Source organism: Numida meleagris, chromosome 11 (assembly GCF_002078875.1).
Source record: "Numida meleagris isolate 19003 breed g44 Domestic line chromosome 11, NumMel1.0, whole genome shotgun sequence".
In the NCBI taxonomy this organism is placed as follows: domain Eukaryota; kingdom Metazoa; phylum Chordata; class Aves; order Galliformes; family Numididae; genus Numida; species Numida meleagris.
The window spans coordinates 8,912,792-8,931,381 of NC_034419.1; the positions used below are offsets into that span (position 1 = coordinate 8,912,792).

General features: G+C 50.8%; 1 protein-coding gene across 1 annotated transcript in view; it reads left to right on the top strand.

The window, feature by feature from the left end:
- Window positions 1-18,158, top strand: part of NCKIPSD (NCK interacting protein with SH3 domain) — a 35,090-nt gene extending 16,932 nt beyond the window's left edge. Inside the window, exons 5-13 of the mRNA XM_021409472.1 lie at window positions 487-1,115; window positions 4,554-4,724; window positions 5,673-5,759; window positions 6,652-6,790; window positions 11,708-11,788; window positions 13,020-13,148; window positions 14,589-14,681; window positions 15,850-16,022; window positions 16,588-18,158. Coding sequence (XP_021265147.1) covers window positions 487-1,115; window positions 4,554-4,724; window positions 5,673-5,759; window positions 6,652-6,790; window positions 11,708-11,788; window positions 13,020-13,148; window positions 14,589-14,681; window positions 15,850-16,022; window positions 16,588-16,791 — 1,706 coding nt within the window. The 3' untranslated portion in view covers window positions 16,792-18,158. The remainder of the gene's footprint in view (window positions 1-486; window positions 1,116-4,553; window positions 4,725-5,672; window positions 5,760-6,651; window positions 6,791-11,707; window positions 11,789-13,019; window positions 13,149-14,588; window positions 14,682-15,849; window positions 16,023-16,587) is intronic.

Consider the following 18,590-nt stretch of genomic DNA (forward strand, 5'->3'; position numbering starts at 1 on the left):
CCAAATATTTCCCTGCTCTCTGTGCTGGCTGCGGTGTGCACTCAGTGCCACAGGGAGAGGTCTGTGCAGGAGGGAGATGCTGACAGCTGCCCGTGCCAGCACGCATCCTGCAGGCACCGGTGTTCAAAGGGATGGCTCATATCCTGAGTGCAGGAAAAAGGCCCTTGCTGTGCCATGGGGAAAAGGCTTGTTCTGTCCCTTAGTCCTGTTTCTTCCTCCCTCCAGTCCCCGGTGTGAAACACTAAGCCCTTTGAAGGATATTCATCTCAATAGAGCAGTTTTCCCCCTTCTAAAGAGGTGATTGTGTGGGAATGCTCCGGAGGGAACTCGGTACAATTTTGCTTTGAGATAAGTGAGGCAGGAAGAGGAGTTAAGCTGCTCTGGTGCATGCACAATGAGCCTTTTAATGGACTGCGCTGTAGCAATTTGTTTGTTCTTTTTTCCCTTTGATGCTGTTGCTAAGGCATTTTAATTGTTCCCTTTCAGATGCCGTTGAAATTATCCCTGGGTCAGCTTCCAGTGCCTCCTCCGTGAGCACGACGTCCCTGGACACCCTGTACACCCCTTCCTCCGCCTCAGACGCCGCTCTGCCCACGGCCGCCTCCAGCCCTGCCACTACACCCCCACCCGTCCCCAGCCGCAGCGTGCACACCACCATCACACGCAACCTGGACACCGGCTCTGTGGCCCACTCCCGCTACACGTCTTCCCCAAAGGACGGGGCTGGCAAATCTCCCCAGGCCAAGCGGGCTGCCCCAGCACCGCCATCCGAAGTGGGGGCCCCAAGGTCCCATGCTGCAGATGGGGAGAAGACTCTGCAGGGCAAGAAAGCCGCCCCAGCAGCCCCCACAAACCTGGATGCGTTCAGTTCTCTCTGTCTCGAAGATAAGAAGGCGGCCGCGGTGGAGCCGGTGCCACCAGAACCCAGTGGGCTGGTGGCGTCCGTCCCCAAGACCATAGGTGCCGAGCTGATCGAGCTGGTCCGCAGGAACACCCACCTCAGCTACGAGCTGTCGCGCGTGGCCATCGGCGTGGTCATCGGCCACATCCAGACCTTGGTCCCGGCAACCAGCGGCATCATGGAGCAGATCCTCATCTCTGTAGTGGAGAGTAAGGTAACGCACGCAGGGCTGTGCTGGCTGGCTGCTGCCAAGGGCCGGGGTAGTGCAGTGAGCACAACACAAGTTCCTTCCTGATGTTTGGAATGGGAAGTGCAGGAAGATGCCAAAGGGAAGGTGATGGCTGGGGGTAAACAACTAGCTGGGGAGCCCGAGGGCTCAGGATTGTTGTTAATCCATAGAAGCATAGAATCATTACGGTTGGAAAGACTGCTAAGCATCTAGTGCAGTCATCAACCCATCACCACCGTACCTCATAGCCATTAGGGTTGGAAAGACTGCTAAGATCATCTAGTAAGGGATGCAAAGAGGCATTAAACAACTCAAGAGGGAGTTTAAAAAATAAATAAAAGGGCAAGGAGATTGCCATCAAAGAAACTGGGAAAAACCTAGAGCAGACATGCTGAGTGTGTAGAGTGAATTAGCTGTACCTGTGCAGAAGCACAAAGGGGAAAAGGAACTGTTCGAGCTCTTGGCTGTGGCAAAAAGATGGATTGGGACTGCAACAAATCAGCAGGCTTTTACTCTCTTTGCTTCTTTTTTCCCTGACACGTGGCATTGGGTTGTGGGTTGTGAAAGCTCGTGGAGAGCCGTTGTGGTGGTGTAAAATCAGAAAGAAATCAATAGCGATTTTTTCAAGAGGTGTTTTCTGTTGTGAGTGCTGCAAACAGAAGCTGCAGAAAATGGAGCCGTAGCAATATGTGCCATTTAATAAAAGCACTTTATAAAGTAAAGCATTGTATAAACTTTCTTCTACTGTGCTGCACATACTCAGCGTAGATTCGGCATGCTGATGCAGACTATACATCTGCAGGCGTTTTTTCTCTCTTGCCTGTGGAGCACCCAAAGCCTCCATTGCCTGGCTTGGTCCTTCGTCAAAACGAAGAGAACTGGTTTTCCACAGGGCGTTCTTCAGTTATTCTACAGCACACTCCTCAGCTCCTTTTGCTTCTTTTTCTTTACAACCACCAAAGAGGAAAGATTGCTTTTTTCATCCACTGAAGGAGGAGGATTATCTTGACCTCGTCCTAAACCTTGCACCAAATGATCACGTGTTCCTCCTTCCTCTGTTATAGGCACACAAGGGGGGAAATAACGGAATGCTTCCTGCAGCGGTTGTTAAAATAGCAAAGTGCAGCTGGGTGGCCCTCTGCCTTAGTTGGAAAGAGAATAAATTTCAGCTCCCACTTGTTAAATACAGCCCCGAGGTGTGCACTTCATATCGACATCTGAGATTGAGTTCCACCGCTAACGGCAATTTTGTAACGCACCGTTCAGAGGCATTTGAATATGAAAACTACAGCATTCAAATTTTAGATGGAATCATAATCTAGTTAAATGTCTCACTGAATAGTGTCCTATGAGCAATCACCAATGCTCAGTTTGTGGCCATGACCCAGTGGTTAATTGCTTCCCTCTTCAGTAACAATGCGGTGTCAGTGTGCGATCTACATTCAGCAAAAATTTGTAGCTGTTTCAAGCAAATGTTCTGGCTCTGACTCATTTTGGAGGAGTTCCGTTCTCTGTTATTAGGATCTTGGACAAGGGTCAGATATTATTTTTATCTTTAGCACCTGTTCTCAGGATACAGTAAGCGTAATTCCACGGAAGTCATTTTGTCACGCTGCAGATAGCACCTCCCCTGGCACCAGGTTCTTGTGTTCCTTCTGGTGTTAAGAGACCAGCTCTGCCAGTTCCAGGGGCTGCTGCGTGTCGTTGCAAGTGGCTGGCTTTGTGAGCATCGTGTAGTGGTACAGGTTATTATTGCAGACTGTGTGTTGTTCATTATACCAAACCATTCCATCGTCTCAGGGGTTCCCACGCAGAATTGTTGCTGAGTCGTCTGTTCTAGGTCAAGGGCATTTTGTCTTTAATTTGTAACTTCTGAAATCCCCCTGCACCCCAATCCATGCAAATACGTGGTTGGTGCTTCTTCTGCACATTTTTTCAAGGTTGTTTTTTCTTTCTTTCTTTTTTTTTCCCCCCCCACAAGTGAGATATCGCCCTTGATTAAAACTTTGCTCTGGTTACAGCAGATGTCATACCTATTTCAACCTCTTGTACTGCAGTCTTTAATTAGTTATGTCCTTCCTGCTCCCGTTCCAGTCTTAATTTGAAGTCAAATCACTGGTTTACTGAATCAATCTCAGAATCCATTACCTTGCTCTTATTCCCAGTGCACTCTGAAGGTGGAAGCGCTGTGCCATTTCCTTTTTATTTACACTGCTCCTCATCTGCCAGGTGCCTGCCTAGAAGTAGGCTTTGAGGAGGGAGAGAAGGGCCTTCTGCTGGGGCAGCATCACACCCTCTCTTCCACTCTGTTCTTGAGTTTGGCTGTGCTTAAAGAAAGAATGGCTTTAACGAGCCACAAATGCTTCTCTGGAGTTTGTCTTTCCTCTGAGGGAGCCTTTGTCCCCTCTCTTGCCCGGGATAATGGCAGCCAGCAGTGTGCACTCTCAGGACTGACTCATTTGGCTGTACCCCTTAGCAAGATACTGGAAGAAATGCGAGTGCAGAAGGAGGAGGAATGCATCAGTGCTTTGACGGACCCTTTGCATGCTAATTGCCGGAGGAGCAGCCCTCATGCCGTCCGAGCCCCAGCCTTGCAGCTCTCCCCTTGCCGCTTCCCATGGCATCACTCAGGCAGGGTCTGCTGTTAAAACCAAACTGCTCCTTCCTTCCTTCGTTATCTGCTCGGCAAACGTTATGTAATGAGCAGCCCCGACAAGAACGCTTCTTTAATTATATAATTGAACCACTGAATCAAGGTCTTAATTAGTTCACACCCCAAATACCACAAAGCAAATTACCAGCAATCCTGGCTCTAATAAAGCAGATTAAACGTTGCAGTTAATAAACTCAGAGCTGTTCTCCCCGGAAGGCTGCAGGGCTCCCGATGTGCAGAAGGCTGTGTGCCCCTTGGCTTGGCGGTCACAGCATGGCCGTGCTGCTCGTGCCCTGGTTGTGCTGCCCTGTGTCAGTGGCTACAATTCTGTGATCCAGAAAAGACTCGGGTACAAGTTCCCATGGCTTTGGGAGCCTTGGCTTGGCTGGCTTGGCCTTAGGTAATGGCAAGCAGTAAGCAAAATGGGGTGCAGCTTGTTTGAGTGAGGCTTCTTGGGTTCTTTAGCATCCTCAGAAGCCGGCCAGAGCTCCAGCAGGGTGGTGACAGCTTGGATTTAAAGACTTTGACCGTGCACCAGTCCTGGCACCTATTTTTGAGGGCAGGAGTCCAATTTGATTCATTCACTGCACTAGCAGTGCAAGGAAAGGAGGGGGAGTAGAGGCCCAACAAGTATGAAAGCTGAAATAATGGCTGTGTCTTCGCTGCCAGCTCTTGACTGAATGAGGTCAGCTGCAGTCCTCAGTCAAAGACCGCATGGAACAACAGCCAGCTGCCAGGACCCCAGTAACCACTGTTCTGCTGTCCTGCAGGACCTGAGCTCGGGGCTGCCCTCAGGACAGATCTGTCACGACGAGCAGCGGTTGGAGGTGATCTTCGCAGACCTGGCCCGGCACAAGGACGATGCTCAGCAGCGCAGCTGGGCGCTCTATGAGGACGAGAACGTTATCTGCTGTTACCTGGAGGAGCTGCTTCGCATCCTGGTGAGCCAGCTGCTCTCGCTGTAGGCACAGCACAGCAGTCCAGCACTGGTGAAGTTCCTGTTTTCTGGCTGCCTGTGTCCTTGCGTTGCCATCAGACTTGCTGTTTCAGAGAGTGGAGGTTTCATGTGTATCCCTTAATGGTTGTGGGAAGCCTATGTGATCCTTCTGCTCCACCTTAGGAAGCTCCTAAGGAATTACAGAACTCTTATTTACGGTGGTTGTGACATTTCCCTATTACAGGAGAATAGAAAACCTTACTTCTGAGCAGGTATAAGACATCTCAGCATATTTGTATGTATGAGAGGTACACTGTGGCAGTGGGAAATGCTGTCCCAGCACTCTCTAGCATGTACAAGTCTGTCTGTACAAGGAACACGATGGCATGGGAGCTGTCCCCTGGTGCAGTGACATGGTCTCTGCTACGGATGCCATCACCATCTTTGTTGTAGCACCTGTTTGGTACTCTTCACCAGTTCTAACATAAGCAGAACAGATTTATTTTTTGTGTAGCGAATGCCCTTGGCTCTGTAACTCAGCACGTGACCTCCCTTCTTGCTGTGAGGCCTGCAGGGCAAGGCAGGGGGGGATTGGTGCAGCCATTTCCTCCTGATTTGGTGGGAGTCTGGGGGCAGGTACAATACTTCTCAGTGTGGGAACACTGGAACAGCTGTAAAGATGCTCTCATTGAGATACTGCTCAGGTCCTGGGTTTTTCAATGCTTTCAGCCTAAGACATGCTGTAGGCATGTCTGTAAGGCAGAGTTCTGGTGCAGAAATCTCCACTGTGGCAGTTCCTGAGCTGTTTATGTTCTGGCTTCAGTTTCTTTGAAAGATGGTTGGGGTGGGGCTGCTGAAGCCAACAGGCAGCTGGCCTCCCCAGAGCTCTCTGCAGCAACCACCTCACTGCTATCCTCTAACACTGGGCTGACCTGCCCATTCCTGCTTCCAGACAGATGCAGACCCAGAAGTTTGCAAGAAAATGTGCAAGAAGAATGAATTTGAATCCATCCTGTCCCTCGTGGCATATTATCAGATGGTAAGGTGGCAGCATGAGTTGCATTTCTCTTCTTTTTGAGGTTTCCCTGATGGTGCAAAAGAGCAAGTTTACGTGATGAATATGTGTTAGATGTTCCCCCTGGGTAGGGCAGTTCTGTGAACGCAATGGAGTTGTAGCTTGCCCCGTTTGAGAGCTGGGAAATGCCACGTTCTGCATACAAGCTGTATGGAAGAGCAGAGAATGCTGCAGACTCTGAAGCAGTAGCTAGCAGTGTGAAGGGGAAAGCTTGCTGCTTTTGATAGCTCCACTGAGGAGCAGAATCAGCATCTATAATATGTAGAGGAAGAACTTCTGAGGATGCCTTGGGTAAGCTGACAGGCTGGGACTGCTCCTCTTTTAATTGATGCACTCCTGTGCATTAGTAAATAGCTCTGCTTGGGAAAGTAGGCTGTGAGTAGAAGCCTTGGGAGTCAGGAAGAAAATTAGTATTCAGAGGAAGAAGTGGAAGTTTTGCCTTCAGTGCTTATGCAGTGTTGCTTTGCTCTGCTTCTTCCTGGACCTGGCTGTTGTAGGATGCTCTGGGGGTCGGAGGCTTTCCCCCATCCTGTCCCTGAGTCCCCAGCTACGGCACAACAAGCCTCGTTGCATTCAGCTTTCACTTCTGTGTCTGAACCCAGAGCTCAGGGCTGGGCACTGTGTGTATCTGAGAGCAGTGGGCGGCAGGCCACAGCCTGCACCAGCCCAGCTCTGAATGTCATCTCGAAAGGACTCCTGTGACACTGTTGAAAGGGCAGTAGAGCTGTTGGGGTTACTGTTACTCTTTGAGGGTCTGCAGCGTTCCCAGCAGCGGGAGCTTCTACCAGGTACGTGTCTCACCTTAGAGTGAGCCCTCATCTGGGACATCATTTGATGTAATGAACTGGTTTTGCAGGAACACAGGGTGCCGCTGAGGCTGCTGCTGCTGAAGTGCTTTGGAGCCATGTGCAACCTGGATGCTGCCATCATCTCCACGCTTGTAAACTCTGTGCTGCCGATGGAGCTGGCGCGGGACATGCAGACTCACACGCAAGGTGAGCTGGGGCCGCTGCCCTCGGTTTGCTGAGGACGTCTTCCCATGAGATGGATTACAGCAGCCGTAGTGGCCTGTCACTGCTTGACTGCTCTGTGTGCTCTGGGGACGTGGATGCCTGTTTTTACAGTTACTCGGGTTATTACAGCTATAAATGGAGAATGCATGGGAGAGGATGTTTCAGCCCAATGGTGCAAAGCCCTCCACTTCTTGAACGTGCCACTAGTGATCTGTGTCGTTGCTTGGAGAGGTCTTAGAGCACACCTTGAGCTGCTCCAGTTAGCTTCATGATGCTGACAGGAGGCACCTACAGATCTCTGCAGCCCCTCATTGGCAATTTTTCTGTGCGTTCTATACCAGGTCTTGGAGGTGTGTCTTGGTGACAGTTGAGATGTGTTTTGCAAAGGAAATTACCTCCTCTCTGCCTGTGTACCAAGAGGGGTGGTCGTGCTGTTAGCTAAGTTGCAGAGCTGCCACAGCCCTGCTTTCCCTAGCTCTTTGCCTTCCATACCCAGGCTGTGCTGTCACGTTCCTCCTACTTTGTGGTCCTACTCCCTGTGTTAGGATGACCTGTCCCTGCTGTTAACAGGAACATCCTTCCTTCCCTTTGGGCTTGATGTGTTCAATATCTTCTTTCCAAGTAGCTGCTGAGTGACCATTTGGATCAAGTCAGAATGTGAATGTTTGGAGTCTTGCTGCCTGTCCCCTGATTGCAGTCTGTCTAATGCTGGTTTGCTGTGGGTGTTGTGGAGCATGGAGAAGTGCAGTTTGGTGATGAGACTGTAGGATATTTCTGCTCAGAACAGGGACTGTCACATCCATTGCTTGTGAGCCAAGTAAACGCCCAAGAAGACCACCGTGGACGTGCATAATAAATGTCCCTGTCCCCAGCATGCTGCTGCAGCCTGCATTGAACATCTGTGCTGTGGACAGGAGCAATGGGGCTAATATGGTGCCTGGATAGGGGTGTGGGTTGGGAGCCAAGCCTGCTCCAGGAGGCTTCGTGTCACCTTTGCTTTACAGCATGGGCATTTCATAAGTGGGGGGTGGCTGAAAAGCACTGAGGGCAGCACAATGCACATTGGGTTAGCATGGAAAGGGACTGAGATCGTTATGCCTATGTTGGCTTAGCTTTCTCTTTGTGTTACCGCAGCGTATCAATTATATGCAGTGAGCCTGTCACACTGTTGGTGTTTTTTCCTGGGTATGCGTGAGAAGCCTCTTCTCTAGGCTGAGGCTTTTCTGCTTGAGAAGCAAATAATACTTGGTTACAGAACTATGACTGTGCATCTCTGACAACATTATTCCTGATTTTTGTGCTGCCAAAAATAAACTTAGTTATGCATCTGTCACTAATTCATAAAGATTGTCTCCAGGTGAAGGTTTTCTGTGCCACGCTGAAGCTGGTTTCTGTCTTCTGCTCTGTTCTGCAAGCTGCCCTCATGCAGGCAGGGTGGGCTGATGCTGGGTTCTCAGAGCCACTTGCCATGCCCCACCTGGTCACTGCTTTGCTGTCCTGGACACTTTCCAGGGGCTGCGTCATCCCAGGCAGCACAGCTAACTCTGGCTTTGGAGCATCGAGCTCTGGTGTAGGAGACTTCTGCACATCTTTGCTGATCTGCACGTGGCATTTCTGCTGAATCAGACCATCACCCAGCAAGTGTTAGACTCTCCTTTGGGGACCCAAAAGCAGCCCAGCAGAAGTGGGTGGAAAGTGGCTCAGCTGCATCCCCTGGACTCCCAACCTGCAGCTGTGTGATGTCCCTTCTTTCCTTATTTTTTTTTTCAAGTGAGATGCTTTCTGCCCTCTGTGCTGTAACACTCAGGCAGTACAGTTTAAGGGTTAAAGGCTGCTCTTCCTCTGCTCACAGGAGCTTCCCAAAGTCATGTCCTGATGCCGTGCTGCCTTCCTCATGCTAAGACTGTGGCAGGCACTTGCAGGCATTCCATCTGTGCAGTGTGCAGTCCTCCTGGCCTTCACAGCGGGGCTACAGAGAGGTAACCATCCTTGACCCAGACGTGTCTGTCCTTCAGAGGTCACTTAGGGCATCAGTGGTTCCCTCCTGCCATCCTGGTGCTTATTGCTTCATGTCCCGCTGCCACATGGCAAGCAGTGCCTTGCATGAAAACACGACCTTCAGCACTGGAACGACTTGAGCTTATTTTGGTACTAGGAACTGGGGAATAGCAGCTGATCCGTGACTTGCCATGCACTAGCTAATCCCTTCAGTGGATGGCAGGAGCCAGAGCAATCGGTGCCAGCACGAAGCCACTGGGGACTGCTGAACTGGCTGCACAGCTCTGCAGGATCCCTCCTGGCTCGTTGCTGAGGAACAGCCAAGGCCAAAGCTCTGTGCCTGGATGCTGGGTGCCTTTGATGAGAAGGAGCTTTACCCTGGGGCTGAGGCAGGCATGTTGGCTGCTGGCCAGTTCTGCTGCCAGATGCTTGGGTCTTATTGCTTCTGGATGGCCACTTCTCTCTGATGCGGCTGGCCTGCACATCTATCAGCATTAGAAGAGCTTATAATAAGGCACAGCGAGGCAGAATTAGCCAGAACAATTCCAAAGAAAACAGACGGGGATAATCCACTCTGTAATTGTGACTTTCTCCCCTGTTGCAGCTCAGCGTACGTGCAAGTCAGCTGCCAGGCTCTCTTTACTTGAGTTGTAGACAGCTGTGTCTGCTCCTGCTGCCCTGGCTTTGCCCCGCTGTGTTTGGAGGTGGAAAGCAAGGTCTTTGGTGGCCTCTGAGAAATCCCTGTCAGACAGAATAGCAGCCCTCCTGCCAGTGCTTAGGGAACGTGGTCTGGTGAGCAAACAGCCACATCTCTTCTGTCCTTCATGGCCACTTGAGTGACACTTACCAGTCTGATGTCACCTAAGTCCCACTGCTTCAGGAGAGCTGTCTGAATGCTATTTATTCACTTGCTGCCACCGGTGCTGCTCTGGAAGGAGAAAAAATGCCACGCTTTGTCTGGCAATGACTCTGTTCTTCAGGATGATGTGAACACGTTAGGGAATGCAGCCTTGGCTGAGCCTCATCACAGCAAGAGCACTCCAAACACTTGCAGTCTGTGCTGAGTGAGTGCACCAGGTTAATCCAGATCTGCTCAAAGTTCAGCTTTCCAACTGTTCTCAGCAACCTCGCATCCTGCATCCGTAGCAGTGGAGCCTGCAGTCAGCTGCCACGAATGGACATCGGTTCATGGCAGATTGGGCAGGGACATGTGGAAACACCCTCCTCCCCCATCCCATGTCTAATTAATCTCTTCCTCTATGTTTGCTATAACCGTGTGTTCAGCACTGGCTTCTGGTTCTCAGATCGTTTCAATGGTTCTCATGCAATGAGAGAAAAGTTTTGTTTGTGAAAGCCTTGTAAAGAACACGGGAAGAGCAGCTCCCGTATCTACCTGCTGCAGCACCCTGCCTGGGATAACCAGCTCCAGCCACCTTGGATGAAAAAGTGAAGAGGTCTTGAACAGTCAGGAAAACAGCACGGCCAGACATGGAACATGCCCACAGCGGCTGGGTGGTGGTGCCTGGGAGCACCTCTTCCTGTCAGCTCTAGCTGTGCAGGTGCCCATTGCTGCTGTCAGATCCTTTTTCTATTACAGTGAACTTTGCCATTGCTGACACCTTGTAGCTGTGAGCTCCTTAGATACGAACAAATTAGATTTAAGTTACTCAGTGTCCTCCCTCTCTGTTTAACAGGAGGAGACAGCAGTTTCCAGCTTTCCTTTGCTGCCACATTCTCTAGGCAGCTCATACAAACTCCTAATCTTGTTAATGCGTAGTATCTCTAGCTGAGCCCCAAATGATACGTTTTCACTGAAGTGTTTGCTATTTCAAAGCTTGGGCGTCTTGTGGAGCTCTGACAAGGTCTGCGTGCTCTTTGTTTGTAGAGCCTCTGCGGATGGAGGTTATTGGGCTGAAATGATTCTCTAGCATTTCTTCTCTTGTGCTAAGAGTAAATCTGCAAGCTGCCAATTGCTGCAAGTCCTGTGGCCAACTCCAGGAGCATTAGGAATGGTGAAGGCACCGGCCTGAGTGGTCAAAATCAAATGGAGCTCCCTGGTGCTTAGAAATGGGTTGATTTTGTGCACAGAGAGGTCCTTCTGGGTTGGAGGTGGGACTGGAACCAGAGAAGCGTCATACATGGAAGGGACCTTTTTCTTCAGCCTCACTGCTCTGGATGAAGGCTGCATTTTATTATCACACGGATCAGATTCTGTGACTTCTGTTTCCCTGCAAATATCTGCTGAGGTGTATCCGTTAATTAACATTCAGGGAAGGCACCGGCTGTGGAATATTCACTTGGAGCTGCTGCCAGCACAAACGGCGTTGGACCGGCGGGCTGCGGGATGTGCTGGTGGTGGAGATGTGTGTGGCCTGGGCAGTGGGCAGAGGCACAGCCGGAGCCGTGAGCAGGGATCTGGTCTCCCCAGAGACTTTCCATCCCTCCAGGCAGAGCTGAGGTAGCAGAAGTGGAGCAGAGCAGAGGTGGTAACGAGCAGCACGGCGCTCCGGGGGTGGTGGTGGTTGGAACAGGCGGCACTTCAAGGTGGCCAGATGGATGCTTTTTCTGGGTTCAGTAATTACATAACTACGGGCCGCGTCCTGGGACTGTGCAGGGGAGGTTTTTAATTATTCACGTGGAGTTTGCCCACGTCCTCTTAAGCGGAGGGAAAAAGAATTGAGAATTTTGTTGTGATTATTTTTAAATTAATTTAGGAATGCATGGTGCAGAAGGCGTGTGCTTAAACAGGGGAAAACACCCTTACAGTTCAGTGAATACAGGAACAGAGAGCAGTGCAATCAGCGTGAAATGTCTGAATTAAATATGTGTCTTACCAGCTGGGGGATGGTGCACCACACCCTGAGAAGAATCGGTGGCAGGACCTCTGGGTTTCTCTTGCAGATCACCAAAAGATGTGCTACTCTGCCCTGGTGCTGGCAATGATATTCTCCATGGGGGAGCCCCTTCCATACCATCATTATGGTAAGAGCAGCCTGTGCGTATGTCAGAGCTGGTGGTGGGACACCTGGGGATGGAGCTTTTGTGGGGACAGCTTGGGGCAAGCTCAATGTCAGCAAGGCGAGACTCGAGTCTCCTTTTCACCACTGGAGTCCCCCTGCTGGAAACACTGAGCTGACATGCCAGGTTTTCAGAAAGAGCAGCACAGATCTGGCTTGGAGCAGGAGAGGACTGATGCCATGCAGCAGAAGAAGCAGTTTGCCCAGCACTGTGGCTCAGCAGCATACTTGTCCAAACATTTTGTTTTCCTGGTGCCCTGCACTACAGCACTCACCTCTTATTTGTCTCAGACACATTCTGTCTGGTGCTGACTCCTGGTCCCTCCATGAATGTCTAGTAAATCCTTCAGCTGCATAACATGGCCTCTCCCTTGTAACAAAGTGGCACAGCCCCGTGAATTTCAAGCTCTTCCTGAGAGTGGAGATGCTTAAGAGTATTGCAGTCAAGTGGGAATTGCAGACATTGCTCAAGATCTGCCTGTTTTACCCTTTCTTTCATTTCAGCCTTCACCTAGAAAGTGCTCTCTGCATGCTTCTTCCCCAGCTGTGTTGTGTTCCCAATTCTTGGGAAGCTCTGGGTTCAGTTTTCCTAGAAATGCAGTGAAGATTTTTATAATTATCTCCTCAGCAGCTTCACCTTAACACTTCAGTAACCACGGACAACGTTTAAGCTGGTGCAGCAGGGACTGAGGAGCGAGTCTCCACATCTTCTGCTTTTCTCTCCTCGTATAACCCTGGCAATTATTTCCAGCAGGTGGACTTATTTGCATGAGCTCCCGAGCTTTCCTAATAGCTAAATTGAAAAATGAGTTATTACTAATGATCTGGATGATTACTCTTTTTTTTTTTAAATAGATGGATTAGACCAGTGGTCAAGAATACAAATCTCTTCCTACCTGAAGCCTTCATTGGTGGCAGTGGTGCTGGAACAGCAGCTAAAGTGGAATTTGGCATTCTGTGTACTCAAATTTTAAAAAATGCCAGTGGGAAATGAACATTCAGCATTTGTCTGAACTGTGGGTAATTCTCTGAGTCATTTGTCTCTTGCACAAAGCCATTTGTTAATTTCCTGGTGGCTAACACTGGCACTCTAGTAGTGGCATTGAGCCTAAAAGCACGGAGAAGTGGCTCACGTGGTCCCTTGTTGCTTGGTTTACTTTCCCGATGATGTAAGTGCCATCTTTATCCTTCTGCAGAACACCTCAACTCTCAGTTTGTGCAGTTCTTGCTGGATGTGATTGAAGACGGGCTGCCCTCAGACACCACCGACCAACTCCCTGACTTATTCATCAATGTCCTTCTGGCCTTCAATCTCCACATTCCAGGTTGGTTTGGCGCTGGTCTGCCTTGGCAGGAGATCAGTGATCTGGAGCAGTGAGGGGATGCAGAATCTCACTGGGACTTGATGGGGCTGTGATAACCTGTGCAGCTCCCTCAGCCTCTGGCACTACACTGTGTTTCTATGAGGGCTTGTATCTCTTTAAGTACTGTACAAAACTAGAGGGAAAATCAGCCTGAGTGCCCGTGTCCAACCAGCTGACCCTCTGGAGCACAGCAGCCATGAAGTCTAGTGGATTTCTCTCTATACTTGCAAGCTGGCTGGACGAAAGCAACCGTTGGGCCGCAGGACATGTGTATGGCTAACTTGTAGGCACAGCTATTTTGGAAGAGAACATGCTTCTATGGGCATTTCTTGGTATCCGTCCAGAAAGAAATTTTTTCGCGTTATGAAGGTCTTTACAAACCTTCTGGTTACCCAGCTGCACTTCTTGAACCCTACTCAATGCTCACACGTTGGAGTTGAGATTATTATCCTTAGCCTGAGCTGCACTCTCTCCTGCTTTCCCTCACTGTCAGTCCTCCCTCCTCTGCTGAGCTCCTCAATAGACAAAGCTTCTGCTCCCCAAGACCAAGCTTCAAAGCTTGTTGGAAAACTGGGGAGTAGTGCCAAGTCCTGCCATTTGTTAACCCCAAGTGAGTTTGCAGAATCTCCTGTTGCTCCAATTGTATTTAATTATTTACTGCTGTTCTGCTTCATGACCTTATCTGTGGCTTTGTGGAGAACGGGAAGGATAAACCAGCAGGACGTGTCCAGTAATTTACTTATTATGAGTTGTACTTCATTAAAGTTCGTGTGAAAGTTTCTAATTTCATGTGGAAGTTGATTGCACAGAGGCTGATTAAGTATAGTCTCCGCTGCTTTCATTCATTACATTTTTGCACAGTTACCCATAGAGTTCCTGGATGCAGTAATTGGGCAATAATGCGTGACAGGCAGTGTGTTTCTGGGGGATCATTGCCTACCTGCGGTGTAGCTGAGAGCAGTGATTTGTTCTCTGATGCTAAGAACCTGTTAAATGATGCTCAGGTTGCTTATCGGTGGATTGACTTGTTATTTCTGTGCCTGCGAGATTCGTTTGTCCTGCACTGCAGTTGTACAGAGTCGGTTCAAAAACTCTGCTGAAACATGTTATGTTCATAGAATCCTAGAAAGGCTTAGGTTGGAGGGGATCTTAAAGATCTCCCGGTTCCAACCCCTGCCATGGACAGGGTTGCCAACCACAAGATCAGTTGCCTAGGGCCCCATCCAGCCTGGCCTTGAGTGCCCGCAGGGGTGAAACCCTGAAACCTTTCCTAGCCCTGATGGAACCCCACAGTTCCCCAGAGCAATGCTGTGAAGTAGGAGCCCCGCTGCTTTCCTTTTTTGTTTTGTTACTGTTGTCTTCAGCAAACAAAGGGATGTGCTGAGCAGGTTTCTTCCCTAGTTCCAGAACACAGCGTGATCATGACAACAATAAGCAAGCACTCCAATGTCAAGACTTTCACAGAGAAGCTGCTGCTGCTGCTGAACAGGGGAGGTGAGTGCGGCACCGTCACCTGCCTGGCAGGGGGTGCAGCTCCTGGGAATGGTGCTTGGTAAGAGCTGGGGGTGCTGGGGCTGCAGGCAGCTGAGAAGCTGTTGGCTCAGGCTGATGTGCTGCTCAGAGTGAAGCTTCCCATTTCAGACTCGCCAGCAGAGGGTTAGCTTTTTGCCTGCTCCAGGCCTGGAGCGAAACCTGCTGTAAGCATAGAGCTTGTGCACAGCAGATTGTTAGAAAGCTGGAGATCACTGCAGGTGGAGCAGTGCCAGGTATTGCTGCCTGCGCTGCATGCCACTATTGTGCTTTCTAATACCTTCTGGAGCACAGGGGCTTTGCTGCTTGAGATTTGTTTTGTTGATTTGCTGGTAAATAACTCCCTCTGTGATGCTTGCTCGTCTTACTCAGGCTTCAGTTCTCTTTGGGGTCGCAAATCAGTTTCCACGCTATACCAGCTTGAGGGCAGCCTGCATTTCAGTGCTTCTCTGTCTGGCCCTGTCCAAAAGCCTTTGTTTAGCTTTTTCCATACGAGATTCCCTAAAAGGATTGCCTTACTTTGCGGAGTAGGAGGACCACAACCAAACAAAAATGCTTCTCTTGTGCTGACCTCCTGCAGTTCCCCACAGCCCTTTCTGTGGTCTGCAGGGCCATGTTTTGATAGAAAACAGGGTACGGTGGGTAATTTAAACTTGGAGGTGTTTCCTCTATTGCTTCCAGAACAGTCCTAGCCTGGTCTCCATGGTGAAAGCTTGTTTCTGATGCAGGCTCTGGTGGGCTTTTCAGAGAGGTCATTGGACCAGACTTAATAAAGTAGGGAGAAAATGAGCGGTGGCTGTTGAGCAAGGAGGGGAGGCACTGGGAGGTAATGTGCTAATGAGCTTTCACCTGGGATGTTAGGTGAAACATAAACAATGATTAATGCTAATACTAATGAGTTTGGTCTCAGCTTGGTGCCCTGCAGAGCTGCCATCCTGATTACGCGGCTTCATGCAAGGCACTAGGGTCTGCTGGCACACGAAAGCTAGCCATGGGCAGGGAGCAATGGGCTGAGGCGGGGGCAGCCCCCTCCCCAGAACCTGAGGGGAACAACGCAGGGGTTGGCACTGAAGGTGGAGGAGGTGGGCAGCAGGGAGCGTGTGGCTTAACGCGATCTCTCTGCCACCCCCAGATGATCCAGTTTGTATCTTCAAGCATCAGCCTCAGCCGCCGCACTCAGTGCTGAAGTTCCTGCAGGACATCTTTGCCAGCAAGGACACAGCCAGCATCTTCTACCACACAGACATGATGGTCCTGATCGACATCTTGGTGCGGCAGATTGCTGATCTCTCCCCTGGAGACAAGGTGCTCACACAAAGCCATGGGCACCGAGAGGGGAAGCATGGTCCCAAAGCAGTGGTGTTTCTCCTCACCTGTGGGGCTTGATGGTGCAGGCGGGGGTGGAGTCCCAGGGTGGGCAGAACATTTTTGAGAGCTCAAATCTGTCTCACGGTCTCAGGAAGGCAGGATTTGTCCTGCCTGGCATATGGCAGTAGGAAGGTGTGGTTGAAGGAAGGTCTGCCAGGTTCTGGTGGTCTATGCCCTTCTGTTCAGAGACCTTTGGGAAAAGGGCCCCTCTGTGAGTAGCAGAAGAAGGAGGGATCTCCTGTGTTTTATTAGTGCTAGAGGCAGGGAATGAGTCTATGTTTGAGAGTGGATCAAGAGCATTATTGAGGTGCTGAGGGAAAAGCACAGTTCTTCATAGCTAATGATGTGTCCTCCAGAAAAGCAGTGCCTTTGGAGTTCTCTCTGGCTGGTCATGCAGCAGCAGCTGCTCCTGTGCTCATGCTGTAATGGAGGCTGGCACGCTTGTTTATCTCATTTTGAATCTTTCATTGTGCCCTGTTTTTTCTCCCCTCCCACTTGGCAGCTGAGGATGGAGTATCTGTCTCTGATGCACGCCATCATCCGCTCCACGCCGTATCTGCAGCACCAGCACCGCCTCTCTGACCTGCAGGGCATCCTGCAGCGCATCCTGGGGGAGGAGGAGGAGGAGCAGCAGTGCCAGATGGACAAACTGATCATCCTGGAGATCTATAAGGAGTTCCCAGAAATCTCCCCTGGTACCAGCTAACCACCCCTCGCCTCGGACTCGAGTTTGAACCACTTGGATCAAAGACGTCTCTTGTTGACACTTTCTCCCTGTTCCTTTCCAGTACAGCTCATACCTTATCCTCCTTTGCGCGAGGCCTAAGGTTTGGACAGTGTTCACCGGCCCTGTAGGAGTGTCACTGGGGTGCCCTGGGGCCTGGTGCTCCAGGGAGGGCAGCGCTGGGCAGAGCGGGCTGGGTGCTGGTGCTTGGTTTGCTCCCAGCGCTTGAGCAGGAGGCACTTGTCCAGCAGGAAGGGCAGAGCCCAGAGGGACTCGGCAACCAGGTGGGGTGTGTTTAGCTGCGCTGGTGTCCCAAGGTCCCAAAGCGAAAGGCCTTTGCCTTAGAGCATCACTTATTTTCCATGTGCATCTCTCCCTGCAGTGACCAAGTGGAGTCTGTTGGTGCTTGGAAGAAGCTTTTGTAACATCTGTTTTGTTTCTGCTGCTTGTGCCAATGTGCTGCAGCGCTGCCCCGGGAGGCAGCGGCTCGCTGCCCAGCGCCTCGCCTGCGAGCCCGTCCCTCCCTGCTGGCCTGCAGCTAACGCTTGGGGCAGCACTGCGCCTGGGGTCCTAGAGCTCTTAGTGCAGCAGCTGCTTTGTTCAACCTGCTTTCTGTAGTGACATTTAGACCCGGGTATCTTGCACACTGCTGCAGCCCAGAACTGTGACGCCTGGGTGCTGCTGTTAGGAGCTTTTGGTGTGGCTGCGGCACAAACAGTGCCCTGTGCAGCCACAGCTGCTGCTTGCCGCCTCCGCAGCAGCACTGCCCCGGGCAGAGGGGCAGCATGTGGGCAGTGCTCTGTTCATAATGCCTGTGGGTTTCTTGCCTTGAGCTTCGCAGTAGCTCTGCTCGCTGTCCTCCTGTCCGTGAGGCAGCGTGCGCCTGGTGTCCAGTGGCTGTTTGTGACCATGCACGAGTGTGGGGAACCCTTATTTATATCTCCTCTAGGTTTCTAGCCAACAGGACTAACCTGTATCCCTGTTACAGATAGTCACACACTAACGTGGGTCCCTTAGGTATCCGTGCGCGCAGTCTGATCGCTCCTGTCCCCAGCTCTTCCTCTGCGGTACCCTGTGTAGGAGCTATGGGCATTTGGAACTGGAAGTGCTGGGCACTGATATATGGCTTCAGGAGACAACAGTTGAGCTCTGCTCGCAGGCCTGGGCCCTGGGCACTGTCATGCTCAGGAATGGAGAGGTTTGGCCTGGGAATGCCCGAAGCTTAATAACCACCCTCGTAGAGAAACCTATTTTTCCCCTGTAAAAATGTATGAATGTCAAAAGGGATCCTGTATTTTCTTAAACACTTGAGTGTAACATGCAGAGGAATAAAGATGTCTTAAACTGGATTTGTGTGAGCCTGTCCATCCTATCCGGCTGCGGTGAGCCCTGCGGTTTGGCACTGTGGCTGTGGGCTGCTGGCTGGGAGCAGTGCTGCGGTCGCTTTTCCCACACTCCTAGCACCACGTTGTTCCATGTAAACGCATCATCCCACAGCGGCTCTGTGCAGACACTGCGTGTGCTTCTGTTGTCATACCAGGCCAATATCAGAGCAGTATCCCCTCATACTGGTGTCCTGGCACAGGAGAAGCAATGCTGCCCTGGACCTGCACCTCTGCCTTGATGTCTGGAATGATTAAATCACAACTACTTTGATGGATTCCTCATAGAAGCACAGAATGGCTTAGGTTGGAGGAGACCTTAAAGACCATCTCATTCCAACCCCCTGCTGTGAGCTGGTTGCTCCCCACCAGCTCAGGCTGCCCGGGGCCCCATCCAGC